The sequence below is a fragment of the Caretta caretta genome, chromosome 8 (assembly GCF_965140235.1).
Source record: "Caretta caretta isolate rCarCar2 chromosome 8, rCarCar1.hap1, whole genome shotgun sequence".
Taxonomy (NCBI): Eukaryota; Metazoa; Chordata; order Testudines; family Cheloniidae; genus Caretta; species Caretta caretta.
The window spans coordinates 46,183,864-46,208,712 of NC_134213.1; the positions used below are offsets into that span (position 1 = coordinate 46,183,864).

At 43.8% G+C, this 24,849-nt stretch overlaps 1 protein-coding gene and 1 long non-coding RNA gene across 8 annotated transcripts in view; one reads left to right on the top strand and one right to left on the bottom strand.

Moving 5' to 3' along the window:
* Positions 1-24,849, bottom strand: part of DNM3 (dynamin 3) — a 347,110-nt gene that overhangs the window by 59,838 nt on the left and 262,423 nt on the right. For all 7 annotated transcript variants that reach the window (XR_007357954.2, XR_007357953.2, XM_075131456.1 and 4 more), the window contains 3 exons: positions 14,417-14,581; positions 8,775-9,001; positions 7,216-7,452 (listed from right to left, as the gene is read on the bottom strand). Coding sequence is in view for 5 of the 7 variants with exons in the window: in XM_075131456.1 (XP_074987557.1) it covers positions 7,216-7,452; positions 8,775-9,001; positions 14,417-14,581 (629 nt within the window). In the remaining 2 variants the exon portion in view is untranslated. The remainder of the gene's footprint in view (positions 1-7,215; positions 7,453-8,774; positions 9,002-14,416; positions 14,582-24,849) is intronic.
* Positions 575-6,573, top strand: LOC142072992 (uncharacterized). Its single transcript, XR_012669635.1, has 2 exons — positions 575-917; positions 2,937-6,573. It is a non-coding gene; the product is annotated as an uncharacterized LOC142072992 (long non-coding RNA).

Here is a 24,849-nt window from a genome sequence, read left to right on the forward strand (position 1 = left end):
TTCTCCCTGTTTAATAAAACCCTGGGATGTCTCCACAGCCAGAGATTCCTCTCCTGTTTTCCCAGCTCACACATCAGCATCTCCACATCTCAGATGCTCCCTCCTGGCCCCTGCCAAAGCTGCAGAAAGGAACAACAGCAACAGTGGTGGTTCTGGGCCTGCAGTTCAGAAGCAAGAGGACCTCTGGGGGGAGGAGGTCAGCAGGGAAGAGAGAAGAGACTTGGGACTGGGGAAAAAGAATACAAGAGACCAGAAAAGATGGAAAGAGGATGATGAAGGACGATGCAGATGAAAGGAGCAAGGAATAGGGCAGGATTTGAAGCCCAGGGGCAGAAGAAGAACAAGAAGAGGAGAGCACAGACAATGGATCACCACAAAATGATGGGGGAAGGAGAATGTAATCGGCACACAGATGGATAAACACATTTAGGGCTAGTCTGTCCCTAGTTCCAATAGGATCGCCCAAGTCAGTAAGGATTCCCCACTGCCTTACACAGTCATGTGAGGCTGGTTTGGCTGGAGCCAGGCATGTGCTGCCTGGATTGAGCATGTGAGTACAGAGAGGGCTAATGAGATCTTCAGAACCTCTGCTGTAAGGAATGAATACAATTCCCAATTCTCACTCCTAGCTGTCTCCCCACTACAGCCACTAAGATGATCATCAATGCCGTAGTTAATGCTGACATAGTGTTTAAAGCCAGAAGGGACCATCAGATCATCTGGTCCGACCTACTGCATAATACAGGCCATTACATTTCTCCCAGAAAGCCCTACATTGAGCCCAATAACTTAAATCATACTAATGCCTTTCAGTCCTCAGGAGGACTCAGGAGCTGTTGTGTGCCACAGGCAGAGAACAGGAGAGACCGAGGTGCCACCTATGCTTGAAGCCCCTGCAATGGCAGGAAATTAATTAGGTGAGACATTGAATTGTTTAAGTCATTTTAATTGACACTCGTATGAGATTAATAGGGGACAGAAGGTTTCACATTGTGTCAGGCTGTCTGCAGACTCAGGAAGGCAACACTGCATTGGTTTCGTTCGATTCACCTTCAGAAGGTTTTCTTCATGACCATGAAGGCTAGAAACGTACTATCATTAAAAAATGAAATCTGAGATTCTGCACAATGTGAATGTGACATGTTGGTCACACATACACAGCTAGTGGACTGGATCCAGCCACGGGCTCTATGTTGGACACCCCTTCTCTAGGCACAGGGTCTTCATGACAAATGTTATGCTATTAATTAAATACAGAAGACAAAACACACCTTTGGCTTCCCATCTGCATTCCTGGCAAACGGTATTCACTATTGTTTGCCTTCACTTTCCTTTTTAAAGCCGAGAGTTGCTAAAAATAAAAACCACTTCCTTTTACTAATCAGTACATTTTTAAAAAAGCTAATGAGGCAAAAAATCTCTTGCTGAAAATGTACATCATTAAGCAAATTAATCATCCTCCCAGCTATTGTCAGCTAACAGAACCACAGGAGGTCACAGCAGTGTTTGAGGGCAACTATCCAATTAGTACCCTTAGCCTCTTACTTATCCCCAGATTTGTCCCTCTGTATGTTTCTCCTCTGTCTCCTTTCTTCTTTCTCCTCTCTTCATACCATTTCTCTCCATTCTCTCTCCCCAAATGCCTCCCTCCACTCTCTCACCAGGCCTGTCTACACTAGGGGAATTTTCTAACCAGTTTTGAAACTGGTTCAGCTAAACTGATTTTCAAGCCAATTAGAGCAATGGTGTAGAGTAGACCCAGTTTCTGGCAGCCTGCCCTGCTTTTACTGAATCACAAGAGGGCCTTGCAACTGGTTCATTAAAATGGGTCTACACTATGCCTCTTACTGGTTTTGCAGAACCAGATTTAAAATCAGTTAAAAAAGTCCCCCAGTATAGACAGATCCATATGCCCTCTCCCCTATTCACACGCTCTCTCTCTTTCTCTCATACACACACACACACACACACAGAGAAAAGGAAGGAAAATATGGGAGCAGATGAATGTACGGGGTGGGAGGCTGTGTAGGAGCAGAGGGGGAATGTGAAGGGAGCAGCAAACTGGGTGGGCGGAAAGGAAGATGGCAATGGGCTGGCAGATTGTTGACATGGGAGTGGGGATGGAGAAGCAAAAAATGGCAGTTCTTCTGCCCGGAGAGTTACGAGAAGGTAAGTGGAGTTCCTTCTCTGAGCACCCAGCAGTGAGGACTGCATTACTGTGAGGGCATCTGAGCTTGAAATTTGAACTGGAAACGATAAATCAATTGGGAGGAGGCTCAAACCCCTAAAGGCTCAAATCAGAAATCAGACAGGGAATAATGTACGCACATGTTTTAAAATCTCATGATTTTTGAATACTTGGGATTGGTGGTGCTGGAGTTATGCGGGAGTATGGAGTGTATGAATACACAGTTACAGGGGTTTGGCATGGGGCTGCTATAAACAGTGTATATGATTTTGATGTGGAAGCAAAGCTGAAATCAGTCATGCTTTAGCTTCTTTTTTTCCCTTTAAAACCCAGGAAATTACCATTTTAAAAATCCTTCCATTAACACAATGTTCAAGTTAACTTGTCCCAGGCACATATGGGGTATATTCTGGATTGCTGATTATGCTTTTAAATAGAATCTTAACTTACAATACCTGTTCCTGCAAGAGCACCTTGCACTCCGTGCCTTGTGCATTCAGGCTGAGTCTGATTTAGAACATCAGCTCTTTGAGCACACACCGAAAAGTGCTCAGCTAAAAATAACAGCCATTTTATTATTATTTTATATTTCAGCCAAAAAGTCCAGTAAAAGAACATTCATAAGGTTGAAAGTGCCCACCAGTTAGGAAATGCCAGAATGAAGGTTATCTATCCAATTCAGCCCCTTTGTACATAGGCATTACGCTACAGATTTTAATCGTATGATCACATTCTATTTTTTCCGCAGGACCCTGGCCTCTGTCGGTGCACAGGATAAAACTTGCCAAAAAACTGCAGCCTTAGGCAGAGACCCTCAGCATGGAAAATTTCAGCCTGAATGGTTAATGTTTGAAAAAGTCAAAAACAACTGAAAACAGAGAGTCTTACAATGGGAAGTGTCGGACAACCTGAACTATTGGTGGTGTTACCAGTTCTGCCTAGAACTGCAGTAGCACTCAGAGGCCCCAATCAGAGATAGGGACCCCATTGTACTAGGTGCTGCACGAATATGGAGTAAAGATCTAGAGCTAGATTTTTAAAGGAGTGAGGCACCTCACTCCTGTTGACTTCTAGGTGAATGATGAGACACAACAGGTGATGTTATAACCATAGGCGTGGACTTTTCGTTTTGCTGGTGGGTGCCCCACACCGGCTCCGGCCCTCCCCCAAGGCCCTGCCCCCAATTCTCCTCTTCCCCTCCCTGCTCTGCCCCCTCCCCCGAGACCCATTTCCCTGAGCACCTCCCACCCGCCGCTCCCTCCTTTCTGCCTCCTCCTGCCTTGAGGGGCAGAGAGCAGCGAGTGGCAGGGCAGCCCCACTGAACAGTTGATCAGCAGCCCAGCAGATTGATTCAATTCTTCATTGATATCATCCCATTCTAAGACCCTACCCCTGCAAACCCATCATGCCCAGAACTGCTGTTGAGTGCTCTGGCAGCTCCATGACTACAGGCCTGAGCGTGAAAGCTGAGCAGGAACAGGATGCCATCCATTCTATAAAGCTTATCTGGGCTTTGTACCTGTCAGTGGACATCACACCTCACTCTATGATTTGTGTGCAACCAGGTCCTGAGCTTCCACAATGTTTGGAGGTAGCGCAGATCCCAGTGGCAAGTGCATGATGGCCTTTTAGCCTTCACTGAGTGGAAGCTCTCTGCTCCCTCCCCCAGCTGCAGTAACACTACAGAGCACGAAAAATGGGAAGGGGCAGAGAGCATAATCACGGGCGCACATGCTGATTCCAGAGGGCTCTATTACCAGGAAAAACACATTTCCAATTCCTTCTCTTTCTTCATGGCAAAGCTGAGATGCCCACTCAGTGAAAAAGCTACAACTTAAAGTAACGGCATTAAGACTCGAGTTAGTGTTCAATAAAGATCAGTATCTCTAAACCAGGAAACAAACACACATTCTGGAACTTTATAGTGGCGTTCGTGCAAGCTTACAGTCATCTTATTGAAGCAAGTGCACATCTGCATTTTCTTTTAAAATATCGCTGCAGCCTTTTAAGAGAACAGAGAGGGGAATAATCTGATTTCTGGCAGCAGGGGATATTTCGCAAATCAGAGATACTTTGGCATCAAGCTGCTAACAAAGGCTGGGGCCTTTACTCACAAGCTTTGCTGCTGGGAGAGATCCACCCATCTCAAGTGGGATTAATTAAAACAGGCATGCATCATGCAAATAGTTTCTGTTGCCTCACAGAAATACTCAGAACACATAACCCAAACCAGCTTGAGAATCAGAGAGAAATAAGGAAGAAAATTGTTTCCCCTCTTCCCTGCCCCTTTCCTTTCTCCGTATGTTAAATGAGGAGCAATAAAAAAAACTGCAGAGAGCTCATGGTTTCTGTAAGATTGCAGCTGCTTTGATTAAACGCTAATAACATGGAATAAAATTAGATTTTTTTTTAAAAGGCAGGGGTCATATCTTGCTAATGAGGTGGCAAATTCTCCAGTCAAAACGTATGCATGGCCATACACTGAACAGCATGGTTTGAATCTTTCCCTTCAAAACAGTTTTGGTTATTGCTTTTTTAATCTGAAAGCTCAGCAGGAAAGAGTAAAATGCTCATGTTGTCTTGTTGTGTTACAAGTTTCTGCTCCTGACTAATGGGGGTGAGTGAGGAGAGGGGAGGCTTCTTTGGAAAGTCAAGAAGAAGTTAAAAAATGTCTCTTTCCTCTCAGGAAGCTAAGCCACTTTCCTGGATATGATGGATCCTGACACTTTCAGGAATCACTGGAGAAAACGGTGGTAAAGCAGACAGAGCAGACAGACTAGATATATAAAGAAGTAAAAGAGAAAGCTCAAGTGTCAACAAGAACTCTTCCTCAAGTCTTTCCCCACCTCCCCCTTTAGTATCTGAGACCCCTTTTCTGAGTCAATTTACTACAATCCTGCTCAGGCTTTTATTAAAAACAGACCATGCGGAGCAGAAATTCCAAGTCTAAAACTGCACTTTTAATAGGCATAGGAGTCAGACACATTGTCCCTCTCAGGTGACTTCCCCCTCCAGCCCCTTCTCAGAAATTTCCTCTCGTTGAGTTTAGTCAGCAGGATAAACTTGACGTTTCAGCACAAATGTGAACTCTTCCACTTCATTCTTAAGCGTATGTATGTGTTTTTACACCTAAGGGGTTCGCAGCTCGAGCTACAGTGAACCATGACTCAGTCCAGAAGAAGTACTGCAGATTACATTTAACACAAATGCTATGAAGTCTTCCATACAGACAGTTAAGGTATTTTAACCACACTGACCTCCTTCACCAGCATTTGTTTCCTATGCCAGCAAATGCATCCATAAATGGACAGGCTATTGAAATGAGGCCTAATCAAGCTTCTTCTGTGAGGCAGGGGCTCCACCCAGTCTCCCAGTTTAGCAGTCAAAACATTATTTCACCCATCTTAGGAAAGCAGAGTCCATGCAAATCACAGCAAGGCAAAAAAAGAGAAGGTATGCTCATTCACAAGGACAGGCAAGCTAACAGTTGCTGGGCACCTATGGTTCCCCCCCAGTAGCACAACTGACAAAATACTGGATTTTGACTCTGCATCTGGTGTGTACATATACCTCTCTGATGACACAATGGAGACCCTGGCAAAGGAGCCCTGGCATCAGTTTGAAACTCTCCAAACTGGGGAATTCACATAGACTTTTTGGCCTATGGCTTAACACCCAGGGAAGCATTTTTGTATTTCTTCTCAGTGGTCTAATATTAACCAGTAACAAAACTACAGATGGGGGATATTCCTGTGTATATTGAAATGACACCAAGTGCAATTAATGTGTGGCCACTGACATTTTGCCCTTTAATGGTAAAAACCACAAAAATGTTTCCACTGTCTGATGGGCCTGATTTGTTTTTTCTTGGATAGAACAATTAAACTTGAAAGTATCCCATCCAGACAAACTATATTATTGACACCCATAACTCGGCTGACAGTTTCAAGTGGAAGCATTTCATTAGCTCCTAACCTCCAGTGAGGGAATTTTTCACTGTCAATCGCTATTTTAAAAAATGGAAAACTTGCAAAAGTACCTTTTACCTTTCTACTTGTAATCATCTTACACTGTCCTTCATTTTTAATAAGATTCAAAAATGAGTCAGCCATCTCTTACAAGGGGGTCCATTCTGCTTCTACATCTCAGAGTTTCAGATATAACTGGAACCCCTTGATGGAATAACAATCTTTTATACTCAAGAATGATTAGGGATTACATGATGGCATTGTGAAATTGTAATATCTTAAAGGTGTAAAATTCAGATTAATAGTAAAAATGTTATAACAATGGCTTCCAATGTGTTTTCTCAAAATTACACATATCTAAAGCCATTTGAAAGTATTGATAAAAATGCTAAAAAATTAAAGGAAACTTGGAGTGAAGGCAAGTCTCCTGTCCCTTAATTTACCACGTTGTGCCATGTGACTATCTAAGCTACCTGCTGTAATGCTAAGTGCACTGTGGTCAGCTGTGGAGAGATTTTCAATCACAGCTCTAAATTGCCTTTGTATTTGTGAGTTAAAGTCAGATTTTTACCACTGTTCTTTAAGTGGCTGATTTTTTATGTCTCTCACTGAGATGAATCATCCTCCTCTCTGAAGACAGATGCATTTTGTGATCCAACCAGAATGGATAACGTGAGCCACTACACCTTCATGAGCAGAGATATGATTTTTGTGTGTAATCTAGTCTCTACTTCTCTCTTTCACAGCTTTTAGCTGTACCAAACACCATGAGCAGCTGTTCTGACTTCAGTCAGACAGTCGAGCATTTCTTTGGACCAATTCACTGCACACTGGTCTTTAATCTTGGGTGAAAAGTTTCTAATTTCTGAGAAATAAGCTTTGTGATACGAATGGATTTGTCAAACCCTGCCTTTGTCTCTCTGCACTGAAAGCACTGTATTGCTTTGTTAATTTTAGATATAAGAAATTGTGTTTCAATTTTCTACCCAATATAAAATATGTCTGTTATTCTATAAGATGAGAACCATACCCAGCATCAAGATTTATTCAATGTCTTACCTTGGAACACTGGGAGGAGCCCGCGTTGGCCGAGATGGAACCTGAGGTGGCGTCCCAAGGCCTTCACTGTTGTTAGGAAATGGAGGTAATGGTCCTGGACGGAATGGGACCGGTGGAGCCCCAGACAGAGGGCCTGGTGATGGGACTGCTGGAGCAGGTCCTCGGCCAGATAAAGGTCTGGTTGGGGGATTATTTAATGTAGGTCTTCTCTGAGTTGAAGGACTTGGAGGGGGTGATCTAATGAACAATCAATCCGAGATTAATGAAAATCTACATGGTCTTCAAAAATGGAAGCCAAATACTTTCTGAAACCTGTAACAATCTTGTGAACATTTTCCTCTCTCTCATATTGTCTTGGTCCTGAAGGCAGCCCAGTATCTCACAGAGCTAGTATCGTATATTCTTGCAATGACAACTCTCTCATTTTCCTTTGTTCTGGATGGTACCTTCCATGCTCCCATCCATTCCAAAGAATTGCTCAGAGATGCTTCCAAGTCTCAAAAGAAATGTCTACCTTTCCCCCCCATTTCTACTAAACAAAGATGACATGTACATGCAACCCTTCACTATCACATCATCCCTAGAAAGCAGGCATTATTAAGGTCACAATCAGGTGTGCAATCACAAAGATAAATATAATGCGTTTAGTATTGTCAGTATTCTAACACCAATTTGTTAGGCGGATTTAATAAGAAGGTCACTCTCTTTTTAAGGAAGCCACGGGTAAGGAACACTGAAATCTTACAGTGGCTTGAAAGAACCAAAAAGTGGACACAAAAATTGACTTAGGTTTCACAGAGAGGTGGGGTTGCCTGAGCTTGGGAAGAAAAGAGTTAAAAACCCTTAAAGAAATTGAGATGCTATAGGGTGGGAGCATAAGTGATTATATTATTTGAGCCATAGCAACCAAATGGGATATCAACTGAGCCACAAACAAAGTACTCTACATGGTATTCTCAAAGGCAGAAAAGAGGTTACAAGCACCTTTCTTGACACATATACCTCTTCCATTTATCCACGTAATATGAACATATGGAAGAATTAGTAAAAAACTTGGACTAGATACAGGCTGGATATCTTTTGGTGCAGGAGACAGATACTACAGTAGCTCCATGGAAGATAATTCTAGATGATGAATCCCAAAGCTGCTTGACATATCCAAAAAAAGGATTGCCATGTCCAACAGATTCATATACCAGAATCCTCTCCCCAAGAGTTTTATAAGCACCCTTTTCTCCATGTCCCTTCTAGAACAAAATAGGACAGGAAATATCTGGAATGAAGGCTGGTGGCTTAACTGGTAGAACCTTCCACTGGGCAAAGATGAATTCTGAGCATTCAGTTGTTTAAGTTCAGCTCTCATGGGAGGTTTTTAGGATTACCCAGTACAAGAATTCCACCTGCACACTCCCATCCCTCAACAAGAGTTTTTTGATTCTCTCAAGAATTTCATTTGAGACATGGAGAAAAGCTTGCCAGAGAAGGTGGAGAGGTAGCGGTGTTGAAGATCTAGCTCTCTGTCTTAATTTCCACTGCAAAACTGATCTGAAGATCCTTACCTGCGGGATTGCTGTAGCCAGGAATCATCAACTGGAGGTGGGGCAGGGATAGATATAGTGCTAGTGCTAATATCTCCAATGATTGCCAGTGCTTCTTTTAGGGCTTGGTACAGGTGAAGCCCCTCATCTCGCCTCTGAGCCTGTTCTGCTGACTCCTCCATCAAGGTGTTTTGGTCCTCAGAGGAATACAAGTGAGCCAGGAGCTCTGCATTTATGAATTCTTTTACCTAGACAAATCAGACAAAAGAAGACCCCTGCTACCGGGCTGCAAATGGCAATAAGATATTGCATAAACACAGTTGAGGTCTTCAAAACAATGGACAAGGCACAATCAAGTTCATCTGCCACCACTGGAATGCTGGCACTTCAATGAGAATACACCAGATCTATAGAGAAGAAGAGAGATCAAGAGAAATTGTGCCAGACAGACAGCACTGGGAACTGAAGTCCACTATTCAACCACTTAAGCTTAGAAGCCAGGGTGGCATGCTACTCTACCAGATGAATTTTCTCACCTCTAGGGTTAATTCAGTGTAACTATTCAATTCTCGACCTCCCTGTATTGAACACCCACTATGGTGCCAGTTTTGAAAGTGGCCTTAGTAGTTCATGCTAGTCTCTGAGGAAGAGGGGAGGTCCCAGAACTATATACCTACTAGCTAAACCAATGGTCACATTCTGAGGCCACAGGGATGCTGGCCATTAGGAAGGGTAGCTGAGTTTGTGGGAAGGGAGGAAACTTTTAGAATTCTGCTTGATAAACCTGGAAAAGTGCTTTGAGGTACAGAGTAGAAAAATGCTTTTTGTAAGTATTGTTGTTAATATGTAGATCTCTGTAGGATCCTCCTGAACTGAGAATACCCCTCATATGCCACACCAAGATATGCTCATGGTGTAACACTGCACAATGCATTGTGGGGTTCTTCTGCCTTTCTTTCAGGCATATGGCCCTTAGACACCATCAGCGGCAAGTACTGATCTAAGCCTGTAAGGTGTCTCCTATATTTTTAACTCATTTCACACAGGCTATTGAACAGCTGTCAAGTCCTAAGAGCATTTTTGGTCCAATTCTGAACAGCTGACCTAAAGGTTAAAGGGCAGCCCATCACCAATCCCGTAAGCCATCTAGTTCCCCGGGAATGGAATTTTTAAGGCACTATAAAATGTCTTTCAGAATTATTTTCTTAATACTAATTTCACCTACTGCACATCAAGTCTTTCATCTCCGACAACTTAGTGGGACCCTGAATGCCCCCAAATACACACGCATCTTATAAACTGCATATATAATCTAATTTAATATACTGATTCCTTGCTATGCCTGCCCTGATTATAGAAACCTGGGGCACATTAAGACAGATACAGATCTAGAGGTATTTAAATAATTCTGTGATAAATAGATTCAGAGACCAGTTGTTGATCTATTAAATCCTTGCATTGGAGGATTTTTTTTTAAAACTCTTCTGATCTATTTCTCATCTGTTTTTCACTCTGTAAAGATTATTTGAGCTTGAGATGCTAACAGTAACACATTCCTAAACATCTGATTTCATAAGTACAACCTCTGATTGCAGAGGAGTTTGCACTAGCTTAATTACATGGTTTTAAAAACTAATTATTTTTATACTGGGACAGTTTTTGTGTGTAGACAAGGCCTGAGAGCCAGTGGTTAAGTTGAACTGGTGTTCAGTGCCTTCCAACAGTGAAAAGTAGGGGAGCCTTCCAGAAAAAACAGGCACATGGTCACTGGATGCTATTGTCGTTTCCCATTCATGTTCAAGAGGAGATATATGAATTCTTACCAACGTCTGCAAATTTTTCCCATGAATCTCACGCTGTTTTTCAGCGGATGGTACTGATCAAATGCCAGAATACACTATTTTCCTTGCTATTGCCAGAAGCTCCACATTAAAAACAGATATCTTAGTTAAACAGCATCAAATTATACTTGATGAAATGAAAATTTAAATGGCATCACTTAAAAAAAAATCCTTAAATTAGATTAAGGGCAGAGCTGATCGTAAAGGAATTGTTAAACCACAAATATCTGTTTGAACAACATCAGTCTGCAACTATTATCATGGTAGATCCCTGTCTACTGCTAGCACAGATCTCCAGGCATGCTCACTGATCCCCAGTGTAAGCTCAGCACTGGAGCTGTTATGTGGCTAGTCTACCTCCCCACCTGATGCATTTGATCGCAGACCAACTCTCCAAGGAGAAGATGGGCCCTCTGTACACGCAGCTTTCTCCAGGCTTGGGGGAACTGATACCTTAGCCCCTTCCAGGACAAACACAATATTACACAAACTGTTTAAGATATGTCCCCAAACAGGGCTCAAACCTGCAATGTTCAAAATCACCGTAAGCATCTTAATACCCCAGTACCCCAGATCCTGCCTCACTGGAGATCTTCTAGGGAGGGACAAGAATTCAGAGAGGCGTTCTGTATGTGGGTGAGAGATAGCACAAGGCAGCCCAGAGAGCAGCTTGAAGTGTTGCTCTCACAGCTGGCGCTAAAGGAGCATGCATGGAAATCTCAACTAGCAACAGGCAGGGCTACCGCTACCATGGGATCGAATAGGCAGACAGTCATTTCCATAACATAAAAGACCTGTATTAAAGTTTAAATTGGAGTTAATCCATCAAGCCGAGCCTACCTTTTCCAAGATCACCCACTATTTGCAACTTCCAATACCTCAGCCCCAAGAGGTACATTATTAGGGCTCTGCACAAAATTTGTATCTGCATCTGATCTGTGATCCGCAAAAATGGTCCGCAGATATAAAACAGATATCCGTGGATTTGCAGGGCCCTATGTATTAGTAACATGTCAGCTTTGAATTCTGACCTTGTGTTTCATTTAGGTGTGTTTGACTCTTTAATAATAACTTGATGAAGGTTTTTTGTGGTAAATTTTCTTTTCTTTTAAAGTAACCAACATTCACCCTAATTAGCAGCTGATTTGGAACGTAGCAATATACATTCAAGACAGACATATACAAGACATGCTGTAGGACAGCATCCATCTATTTTCTCTACAATAAATTTGAATCCAGTACTTCACACTGAATTGTAAGCATCACTTAAAGATCCCTCCAACTGGTGAGGAAGTTCTACAGATATTCAGTGGATTGCGATTGCTATGGAAACCACTTCCTTGGGATCAATTTGTTTCTAGAGCTCTGCAGGCAGGACTCTGGGACACTATGTATTGAAAAGAATAATTAAAAGGGGTTTAATGTCATTTCTCTCTCAGTGGATGGTTTGGGAATTCTAAAGATCTCCAGACAATGAAAACTGCCGAAAAGGACTCAGCTTCCAATGCTGCTCCCCTACTTCCCATTTCTTTGCATGACATTTTGGCTTGCTAATCAAAAAGTTATTCTTTTCTCTGTTTAACAGTGTCAATTTAAAAAAAAAGCAACATCTTCACGGTTTTTTCAATTTTTTTCAATTCGAGCCTCCTGGAAATAAATGCATTAACATTTAATTCTCAAGTGTTCACACTTTCTTTTGAAAAGCTTTCATTCTTTGGTATAATTTTAAGTTATAAGAGTGGACTCAGCGTTTCTGCTAGCACTGGTGCACTCAAACCCAGGGTGTGTACTCTGACTGACAGGTTAGTTTAGAACTAGACAGTGTCAAAAATGTGCTGTTTCTTTGTGCCACTGTCACCTGGCATGCTTTAATAATAAGACAGCCACAGAGTTTCAGTGTACAAGGCCTTACCGCACTGCACTTCTGAAGCAAAGCATTTCAACTTCTTAAACAATTCCATATGGGGTCGTGAGTGGCAGAAAATGTAATGTAAACTTTCCACAGGAACTGTTCACTAAATTCTGCACTTTCTGAAAGGGAGCTGGAGCAATATCCCTTTCAAAAGGCAACGGAGTTCCCCTTAAGTCTATAAAGCAAGGTCCCAGCTGTGCTCTGGAGGGAGCAGAGAGAATTGCTCGACATACACACTTCCTGAATTCTAGATTTGTGCTAATTTTGGAAAAATGTGGAAGTTCCATTTGTTTTCACACTCTTCTGCAAAGGCCTCAGTGAATCTTCCCTCCCAGGATTCTAACATAATTCAAAGATTGGCCTCATTAGCCCAAGAGAAGTTAAGAGAAGCCTAGTTGGTCTTCCCCACTGTGTGAAGATCTTGTTCATTCCGTACCAACTAGTGGACTGCATTCAAGCTGCTATGCCAGCCATCCAGATCTCAGGTGCAATGTAATTCCCACAAACCTCCAATATATCAGCCTTCCGAAAATAAAAGGTGGCTTTGTGAATTCTCATGTAAATGCTACATTTTAGACAGATTTCCTTTTTACTGTATTCTATTTATTACAACTGATTTTTTGTTGACTTAACAGATCCTAAAGAAGGTCCTGTCAGTGACTGAAAGGAAGTGCTATTTCCCATAGTGATTTAATTCAAATATGGCAGTAGCGGTAGTAGTACAAAGAGTAGGACAGAATGGATCCCAGTCAGGACTCTATCAGGAAGCGAAGGACTTCTAGGTCCTCAAGCAGTGGGCTAGCAATGCTAATGCAAAGCTACTTTTAAATCAGATGATCTAGGGGGTAGACAGACACACACATTTCTTCTGATACTCTAAACCAGCGGTTCTCAAACTTATTTGATTGGGCCCCCCTTCTTTGTGTCTGTAGTCGTTTACTCCCCCACAAGTACATATACCGCCACCCAGCTCTGAAGGCAGAGCGGAGAACAGCAGCTGCTGGCCGAGCACCCAGCTCTGACGGCAGAGCGGAGAACAGCAGCTGCTGGCCGAGCACCCAGCTCTGACGGCAGAGCGGAGAACAGCAGCTGCTGGCCGAGCACCCAGCTCTGACGGCAGAGCGGAGAACAGCAGCTGCTGGCCGAGCACCCAGCTCTGACGGCAGAGCGGAGAACAGCAGCTGCTGGCCGAGCACCCAGCTCTGACGGCAGCGCCATGGGCGCCAGCAGCAGCAGCACAGAAATAAGGTGTCAATGTGACAAGTGATATTCATCAATATGACTCCGCGCCCATTGCCACCTTACTTCTGTGCTGCAGCTGCCATCCTGGGGCTGATGGCCAGAGTCCTGCCTACTCCAGGTGAGGGATGGGGGGGGGGGGGAAGAGAGCCCGAGCATAGGTGGTGGGGCTCTGGCTGACCCCTTTATGCAACAAGGACATTCACGGCCTTTGGTCATTTAAGGATTACAGGTCAGTGCAATACAGGTCTGCTGCACATCGTCAGCTGCTGTCTAGGTGGAGTTCCCAGCTTGCACTCTGCGGGAGGCATTACAAACACACCACTGAAGGACAAGTATGACTGGGTCTGGAATATGCTTTTAAACAATACTGTTGAGGCCAACTAGGACGAACTGAACTCAGCCTTACATTAAAAATACTATAGCATTCTACAGTAACGACTATAAGAAACTGCAGAGCATTGGACTTTTTGCTGCAGAAGACTCCAGTGTTTTGTCTTAATAAGGGCAGAACTACTACTCATGTTTGCAACGTGTGATATTCTATATGCTCGTTGTCCTCTCTTCACCGTACAACAGTGCTCTCTATTTTAAAAATGAGTCAGTTCTTTAAGAGTTGAAGATAAAACCAAACATTTGAAAATGATTGAGAAAGCTAGGTTGTTACTTACATTGTTGATCATAAGGTGCATGATTGTTTTTGGTATCAGATCACGAATACACTTATTGATAATAGACATGTAGGAGTCCACAAGGTTGCGAATAGTCTCCACCTGCCTCTCCAGTTGAGGGTCCATGGAGAAATTGTCTGCTTGGCTGTTCTCATCGTTTTCCAACTACACAGAAGCAGAATGAAACATAAACCTCTTTCCATGCTATTTACTCATTCAAAGTTGGAACAAGAGGGCCAAGAAAGCTGTGCTTACAGATTGGTAATACAGCAACACATTCCTTTGATACCAGCATGTTCGGAGCTTTAACCGTTAGGCATCAAGCTGGCTTACATTAGTGCTTAGCAGCAGGAAATCTGGATTCCTGGCAGTTAGGGGTTAATGGAAGATCCAACGTGAGTCCATTTTCAGAGGATATGTTACATGTTTCCACACAAACTCACATTTTTAGATCAAAGCTGGGTTCAAAACAGTAAAGAACCGAGGAGGTGAATGAAACCCTCAGAAATTCCCTCAGCTCATTGCAATACTTACTAACAGAGAGCGTAAGTACCAGATTCAACCTGCCAATTGTCTTGTGACTCACTCCTAAAGGCAGCACTACAAACTCTGATTTTGTAATCTCTGGTCCTCTGGGTAAATTCTAGCCTTGCTACTGAGAACTGACTCAGTTGTGACAAATTCAGAAACTCTGCCACAGACTTGTTAGATGAGGCGTAACACATCTAACAACAAATGACTTAGGGATGACAACAGCTCTGGTTTCAGTACTTCAAGGCTTTGCATATGAGGCCTTTCTTCCGCTGGATTGGAATAGCTTGTTTGTATGTAAACAGTTGACCTGAAATAGCGGATCTGTGTTTACCACTGAAATTAACTAGAAGCTAATGGTATGCACTTCATTTCAGTTTGGACTGTTTAAAAACAAGAAAACTACTGTACATTGATCTTGTAGGCAAAAAATAAACTGCTTCCACAGGCTTAAATAAGCCAAAGGAACTGAATTTAAAGTGGAAAAGCATGGGGAATAATGTCTTTTTCCCCACCCCAAGAGAAAATATTTCTCTGCGGAAACTCAGAAAGAGAATTTAAGCTGTTCTGGTTTCAACAACAAAAACTAAAATCTTGTCCATTTGCAGCTGTAGCTATTGCACAAAAGAAAACAGAAGTTATATGATCAAGTGTGAATAACATACTATGAACAAAATCTAATTGAGGTAAGTAGCTATCTACCAGCCATACTTGTGAGCATCAGCAGCTACTACATAATTAATATTATGTTAAGATAAGATTTTCATGTAACTAGTGGCTTCAGGCGTTCAACTTGAGACAACCTAGGGGCCTGGTTTTCAGAGGGCAGATGCTCAGCACTTTGAGAATCTGAAAAATCACACTTCAAGGAATTCTAAGTGGGGCACCCCAGAACTGAGATGCTAAAAATCCCTAGTCATTTGGGAAAATCTTGGCCTTCAGTGCCTTTGCTATACAGCCTCCCACCTCCCTGCAAAACACAATTTCTGAAAATTCTGCAGCGGTGCCTAAGTCTTACACTGGGATGAATTTTATCCCAGTGGAGTATATTCACTAAATGAAAATACATTACAGTAAGAATCAAACACAAAAAGGTATTATGTTCTTTATTAGTAGTATTATTTTAGCGCCAAGAGTCCCAGTCACAGACCAGAGCCCCATTACGCTAGATGCTGTCCAGACCTGGAACAGAAAGATTGTCAGCTCTTTGGGGCAGGGACTATCTAATCAGCAGAAGGTAAAACCCACACAAAGCAACAAGCCTTTCTTACTCCAAAACCAAGACATGCTCCCAACATGACCTCTTAACACAATGTGTCTGTTTTGGCCTATTTGGTACTAGAAGGTAAATCATTCAGAATAGCATTTCATATTTACTGCTTATAAACCATAGCTTGATGCAACCAATACCAAAAACCAACTGGGAGTAGCTTTAACTTCTTGTAGCTGAGCCAAGGAACAAGGTCTAATATACCATTTAAAAATTAAATACTCCTTGAGTTTCATTGCCCTTAATATGACAGATTATAACAGGTTAGACATTTTTAATTAGAGCAAAACCAATGGAGAAAACTACTAATCTAACGGCTTTAAAAATAATTAGCAAAGTTTCTAAAAATTTGGAGAGGGCGAATGGGACTCAAGCACTGTAACTGATGAAACCCAAGATGAAGTTCTGCTTTGGATTCTGTAACACCAGTAGAGACACTAACATGCAAACCTTAATCATTCTGCTAATGGACTACATATGGTGGAGAGTCACAGAATTCAGATCGAATATTTCTTTTTTTCTTTTCCTCCCTGGGTTTGGAAAGAAACAAGCAGTAATTTCCCCTTCTAAAATACCCAAGATAAATGGAAAAGCATACATCTATGGAATTTTTCTTTGAGCAAAGTAATTGCAGACATAAAATGCCGTTTTCCCAGTACCCCCAGATCTAGCTGGAATTTTCTATCACCTCCTCCATGCTCTCTATATAACGGAGTGTATGTCTATGTATTTTTTTCCCTGTTTAAATTACAGGATTGCAAAAAGATTCTTTGCTGGCTAAGCAACTAAGTGACAGATGTTTATCATTATCCTCATCAAGGGAATGTAAAATAAAAATAGTAATTTGTCTCTGATCTCGAAGGCGAAGGGTAACAGTCTGCAAACATTTAACCTTTTATGTGCAGGTTCAATGGTGATGTTTACAAAATGTGGATAATATTGCAGGAATCAATATCCTTTTTGAAAAGGTAACAGATTATACTTTATACTGCTGATCTATTTTTTATATCAATTTTTGGTAAGTTTAAAGCAATTTTTAAAAAGGTTTCCACTAATAATATTCTCAACAATTTACTGTCTTTTTACTTTAAATTCATACTAAGATTATAATCTGTTTGGGGGCAGGGACCTTCTCTTTGTTCTGTGTTTGTACAACACCTAGCACAGTGGGGTCCTGGTTTATGACTCAGGCTCCTGGGCACTAGTGCAATACAAATAATAAATAATAATAATTATTTTTAAAAAGCTCTGAAAGTTATTAAGCTTTTCCCTTTCAACTGACTCAAACTGTCTCATGCCCAAATTAACCAATAAGAATTAGGCTGCTTGGTAAAACTAGATTTCATAACAAATCCAGAAGTTTGTTATACTACAGTCCGTTACATTTACATTTCATTGTTGTAAAACTGCAGACCATACCACTGAGCCACATTAAAATCCTAGAGTTATATTAATGCACAAACACCTCAACTGAGGCATAGTGTAACACTGACTGACCCCGGGGGGCAGGATCGAATCTGGGACCTTGGGAGCTTAGTGCATGAGCCTCTACTGCATGACCTAAAAGCAAACTGGCTGTTAGCTAAGGCTGTAGAGAAGACTCATTTTCTCTCTCTCTTTGGGTATGTCTACACTACGGAATAAGGTCAAATTTATAGAAGTCGTTTTTTTAGAAATCGGTTTTATATATTCGAGTGTGTGTGTCCCCACAGAAAATGCTCTAAGTGCATTAAGTGCATTAACTCGGCGGAGCGCTTCCACAGTACCAAGGCTAGAGTCGACTTCCGGAGCGTTGCACTGTGGATAGCTATCCCACAGTTCCCGCAGTCTCCGCTGCCCATTGGAATTCTGGGTTGAGATCCCAATGCCTGATGGGGCTAAAACATTGTCGCGGGTGGTTCTGGGTACATATCATCAGGCCCCCCTTCCCTCCCTCCCTCCGTGAAAGCAAGGGCAGACAATCGTTTCGCGCCTTTTTTCCTGAGTTACCTGTGCAGACGCCATACCACGGCAAGCATGGAGCCCACTCAGGTAACCGTCACCGTATGTCTCCTGGGTGCTGGCAGACGCGGTACGGCATTGCTACACAGTAGCAGCAACCCCTTGCCTTGTGGCAGCAGATGGTACAATACGACTGGTAGCCGTCATCGTCATGTCCAAGGTGCTCCTGGCCACGTCAGCTGGGAGCGCCTGGGCAGACATGGGCGCAGGGACTAAATTTGGAGTGACTTGACCAGGTCATTCTCTTTAGTCCTGCAGTCAGTCCTATTGAACTGTCTTATGGTGAGCAGGCAGGCGATACGGATTGCTAGCAGTCGTACTGTACCATCTTCTGCCGGGCAGGCAAGAGATGAGGATGGCTAGCAGTCGTACTGTACCATTTTCTGCCGAGCAGCCATGAGATGTGGATGGCATGCAGTCCTTCTGCACCGTCTGCTGCCAGCCAAAGATGTAAAAGATAGATGGAGTGGATCAAAACAAGAAATAGACCAGATTTGTTTTGTACTCATTTGCCTCCTCCCCTGTCTAGGGGACTCATTCCTCTAGGTCACACTGCAGTCACTCACAGAGAAGGTGCAGCGAGGTAAATCTAGCCATGTATCAATCAGAGGCCAGGCTAACCTCCTTGTTCCAATAAGAACAATAACTTAGGTGCACCATTTCTTATTGGAACCCTCCGTGAAGTCCTGCCTGAAATACTCTGTGATGTAAAGCCACTCCCTTTGTTGATTTTAGCTCCCTGAAGCCAACCCTGTAAGCAGTGTCCTCAGTCGCCCCTCCCTCCATCAGAGCAACGGCAGACAATCGTTCCGCGCCTTTTTTCTGTGCGGACGCCATACCAAGGCAAGCATGGAGGCCGCTCAGCTCACTTTGGCAATTAGGAGCACATTAAACACCACATGCATTATCCAGCAGTATATGCAGCACCAGAACCTGGCAAAGCGATACCGGGCGAGGAGGCGACGTCAGCGCGGTCACGTGAGTGATCAGGACATGGACACAGATTTCTCTGAAAGCATGGGCCCTGCCAATGCATGCATCATGGTGCTAATGGGGCAGGTTCATGCTGTGGAACGCCGATTCTGGGCTCGGGAAACAAGCACAGACTGGTGGGACCGCATAGTGTTGCAGGTCTGGGACGATTCCCAGTGGCTGCGAAACTTTCGCATGCGTAAGGGCACTTTCATGGAACTTTGTGACTTGCTTTCCCCTGCCCTGAGGTGCATGAATACCAAGATGAGAGCAGCCCTCACAGTTGAGAAGCGAGTGGCGATAACCCTGTGGAAGCTTGCAACGCCAGACAACTACCGGTCAGTTGGGAATCAATTTGGAGTGGGCAAATCTACTGTTGGGGCTGCTGTGATGCAAGTAGCCCACGCAATCGAAGATCTGCTGATATCAGGGGTAGTGACCCTGGGAAATGTGCAGGTCACAGTGGATGGCTTTGCTGCAATGGGATTCCCTAACTGTGGTGGGGCCACAGACGGAACCCATATCCCTATTTTGGCACCGGAGCACCAAGCCGCCGAGTGCATAAACCGCAAGGGGTACTTTTCAATAGTGCTGCAAGCTCTGGTGGATCACAAGGGACATTTCACTAACATCAACGTGGGATGGCTGGGAAAGGTACATGATGCTCGCATCTTCAGGAACTCTGGTCTGTTTCAAAAGCTGCAGGAAGGGACTTTATTCCCAGACCAGAAAATAACTGTTGGGGATGTTGAAATGCCTATATGTATCCTTGGGGACCCAGCCTACCCCTTAATGCCCCGGCTCATGAAGCCGTACACAGGCAGCCTGGACAGTAGTCAGGAGCTGTTCAACTACAGGCTGAGCAAGTGCAGAATGGTGGTAGAATGTGCATTTGGACGTTTAAAGGCGCGCTGGCGCAGTTTACTGACTCGCTTAGACCTCAGCGAAACCAATATTCCCACTGTTATTACTGCTTGCTGTGTGCTCCACAATATCTGTGAGAGTAAAGGGGGAGACGTTTATGGCGGGGTGGGAGGTTGAGGCAAATCGCCTGGCTGCTGGTTATGCACAGCCAGACACCAGGGCGGTTAGAAGAGCACAGGAGGGCGCGGTACGCATCAGAGAAGCTTTGAAAACCAGTTTCATGACTGGCCAGGCTACGGTGTGAAAGTTCTGTTTGTTTCTCCTTGATGAAAACCCCCCGCCCCTTGGTTCACTCTAATTCCCTGTAAGCTAACCACCCTCCCCTCCTCCCTTCAATCACCGCTTGCAGAGGCAATAAAGTCATTGTTGCTTCACATTCATGCATTCTTTATTCATTCATCACACAAATAGGGGGATGACTACCAAGGTAGCCCAGGAGGGGTGGTGGAGGAGGGAAGGAAAATGCCACACAGCACTTTAAAAGTTTACAACTTTAAAATTTATTGAATGACTGCCTTCTTTTTTTGGGGTAATCCTCTGTGGTGGAGTGGCTGGTTGGCCGGAGGCCCCCCCACCGTGTTCTTGGGCGTCTGGGTGTGGAGGCTATAGAACTTGGGGAGGAGGGCGGTTGGTTACACAGGGGCTGTAGTGGCAGTCTGTGCTCCAGCTGCCTTTGCTGCAGCTCAGCCATACACTGGAGCATACTGGTTTGGTCCTCCAGCAGCCTCAGCATTGAATCCTGCCTCCTCTCATCACGCTGCCGCCACATTTGAGCTTCAGCCCTGTCTTCAGCCCGCCACCTCTCCTCCCGGTCATTTTGTGCTTTCCTGCACTCTGACATTATTTGCCTCCACGCATTCATCTGTGATCTGTCAGTGTGGAAAGACAGCATGAGCTCGGAGAACATTTCATTGCGAGTGCGTTTTTTTTCTTTCTAAGCTTCACTAGCCTCTGGGAAGGAGAAGATCCTGTGATCATTGAAACACATGCAGTTGGTGGAGAAAAAAAAAGGGACAGCGGTATTTAAAAAGACATTTTATAAAACAGTGGCTACGCTCTTTCAGGGTAAACCTTGCTGTTAACATTACATACATAGCACATGTGCTTTCGTTACAAGGTCGCATTTTGCCTCCCCCCACCGCTTGGCTACCCCCTCAACCCTCCCCCCTCCCTGTGGCTAACAGCGGGGAACATTTCTGTTTAGCCACAGGCAAACAGCCCAGCAGGAATGGGCTCCTCTGAGCGTCCCCTGAAGAAAAGCACTCTATTTCAACCAGGTGACCATGAATTATATCTCACTCTCCTGAGGATAACACAGAGAGATAAAGAACGGATGTTGTTTGAACGCCAGCAAACATACACTGCAATGCTTTGTTGTACAATGATTCCCGAGTATGTGTTACTGGCCTGGAGTGGTAAAGTGTCCTACCATGAAGGACGCAATAAGGGTGCCCTCCCCAGAAACCTTTTGCAAAGGCTTTGAGAGTACATCCAGGAGAGCCGCGAATGCCAGGGCAAAGTAATCCTTTCACATGCTTGCTTTTAAACCATGTATAGTATTTTAAAAGGTATACTCACCGGAGGTCCCTTCTCCGCCTGCTGGGTCCAGGAGGCAGCCTTGGGTGGGTTCGGGGGGTACTGGCTCCAGGTCCAGGGTGAGAAACAGTTCCTGGCTGTCGGGAAAACCGGTTTCTCCGCTTGCTTGCTGTGAGCTATCTACAACCTCCTCCTCATCATCATCATCTTCTTCGTCCCCAAAACCTGCTTCCGTATTGCCTCCATCTCCATTGAAGGAATCAAACAACACGGCTGGGGTAGTGGTGGCTGAACCACCTAAAATGGCATGCAGCTCATCATAGAAGCGGCATGTTTGGGGCTCTGACCCGGAGCAGCTGTTCGCCTCTCTGGTTTCCTGGTAGGCTTGCCTCAGCTCCTTCAGTTTCACGCGGCACTGCTTCGGGTCCCTGTTACGGCCTCTGTCCTTCATGCCCTGGGAGATTTTGTCAAAGGTTTTGGCATTTTGAAAACTGGAACGGAGTTCTGATAGCACGGATTCCTCTCCCCAAACAGTGATCAGATCCCGTACCTCCCGTTTGTCCATGCTGGAGCTCTTTTGCGATTCTGGGACTCCATCATGGTCACTCTGCTGATGACCTCTGCATGGTCACCTGCAGCTTGCCACGCTGGCCAAACAGGAAATGAGATTCAAAAGTTCGCGGTTCTTTTCCTGTCTACCTGGCCAGTGCATCTGAGTTGAGAGTGCTGTCCAGAGTGGTCACAATGGAGCACTCTGGGATAGCTCCCGGAGGCCAATACTGTCGAATTGTGTCCACAGTACCCCAAATTCGAGCCGGCAAGGCCGATTTAAGCACTAATCCACTTGTCAGGGGTGGAGTAAGGAAATCGATTTTAAGAGCCCTTTAAGTCGAAATAAAGGGCTTCATCGTGTGGACGGGTACAGGTTTACATCGATTTAATGCTGCTAAATTCGACCTAAAGTCCTAGTGTAGACCAGGGCTTTAAGTGGTCTTGGTGCCACTATATGGGACAGATTTCAGAGTAACAGCCGTGTTAGTCTGTATTCGCGAAAAGAAAAGGAGTACTTGTGGCACCTTAGAGACTAACCAATTCATTTGAGCATAAGAACACCACAACCAGAAGGTGTGTGGGTTACAATAGTACACCTTCTGAATGGGCTCCATTATACCTTTTAAAAAGGAATATGCTGTTGAAGTCTCTTGCAGAGAATAGGACAAGACAGACTAATGCAAAAAGTCACGTCTGTTCAGTGGCGCTGGAACTAATGGTGCTGCTGCACTCCCTGGCTTGAAGTAGTAATAACAAACACCAAATACTGTACGTGGCTTCCGTCATCAGCACCCCAACTATAAAAATTGTCCCAGCACCCCTGCATCTGATTCTCTCTCTGTGACCATGATTAAAGAATCTTAAAGGCAGAAGCTGAACATTTCAAGCCATTATCCTACTTTTAAATAGTCATATTAGTCAGTGTCTTTCACCTGCTAAGAGCTTTCTCCACCACTTCAGCTGACAGATCATGAAGCTCAATGGTTGGAATAGCAAAACAGCGATCAGGATGGTACTTGACGACCAATAGCTTTGTTATAAATAGAATTACTAAATTAGTGGCTGAAGAGAACATAGAAGATGTTTTGTATCTAGAGAGGGAAAGATTTTATGGTGTCTCAGACTCTTACTGCAGAATTCTTTCCAAATGACCTGGAGCATGGGACTGAAAACCAGCTGGAATGCAGAAATAAAGAGCAACCATAATCCAGCCTTGCAAATTTCCATTGGCATATTCACCTGGCGCATGTAAATTGTTCAGCTGGCTGGGCGCCCTGACTCTGGCAGTCATATAACTGCTGCTATCCTCTTCATCAATTATTTGGAACTACCTCGGAGCAGCACCTTTGATCAATGTTCCTCCCACCATTTTATCCCACCATGTAGAGGAAGGCAGATGAAAGAATGGGAGGAGGTGTCAGGCCAACAAAGCTGCTCAAGAAGGAAGTCTAAGAAGCCAGGAAACAACCTTCTCTACCTCTCCTCCAATCCCGGGAAGAGGTGGAAGGCAAAGAGGATCCTTTCAGTGCCTCTAACTCCCCTAGCCAGCAGCAACGACAGCTCATTCCCTCTTCCCACACTAGAGGAACAGTAAATGTTCTCCTCTCCCCTTCTTCCCCACCACCAGAAGAACATGCCTCTATCCTGCCTTAGCAAGGGCAAGCTAGTAGAGTTCATTTCCTGAGTTGCTTGTTAATATTAGTTGTTGCTGGGGGGTTTTGGTTTATTTTTACACAATTTTACAAGGATGCAGTAAGTGGCAATGTGTGGCTGTAGGGTAGGTGTCTATTGGGTTGCTACAATTTAGCTATCTTATGTTTGCTCTTGTTTAATATCTTCATTAATGGCCTGGAAGAGGAATATACTAATTACAAAATCTGACACAATTAATCTGGGAGGTGCTGCCACCACCAGGAAGGATAAAGAGATAATTAAGAAGGATCTAGAGAGCAGAGAAATAGGCTAAAGGACAGTGGTTTTCAACTTTGGGTCCACAGACTATGTCTAAGATTTCCAAAGGGGTCCGCACCTCCATTCAAAAATGTTCAGGGGTCCACAAATGAAAAAAAATGTTGAAAACCACAGGGCTAAGACAATGAGATTCATCTTAGAAAAATGAAAACTAGTACATCTGGGGAAAAATAACTCAAAGTGCAGATATTCAACAGTGGGGAAAACCTTAAAGCCTTAGCAGTGAGAGCAGATACTTTGAAAGGTAATATGGCAGCCAGAGGGATATTACACTTCAAACACACATTCATCATGCCACCGAGCAGAGGCGATAATCCTTCCCTACGCCACTGTCCCCTCATTTGTAGGAAGATACTACTACTTATGTACTTTACAAAAGGGTGGGGAGTCTTAATTGATTAACGTTCATAAAGTGCTCTAAGATGCTTGGATGAAAGCTGCTAATGAAATGAACAGTATGAATTAGTGTTACTGATGCACCCACACTTGAAATAGTGGATTCAGACATCCTCTGTATAAGGAAGTTTGGAGAATGGCAGCAAAAAGGATTCAGGGGTGGATAAAAGTGACACATGAAGGAAGAATAAAAACTACCAGTGAAATCATGGTCCCACTGAAGTCAATGGGAGCTTTGCCATTGATTTCAATGGCAAAAGGATTTCACCTTATATGTGCA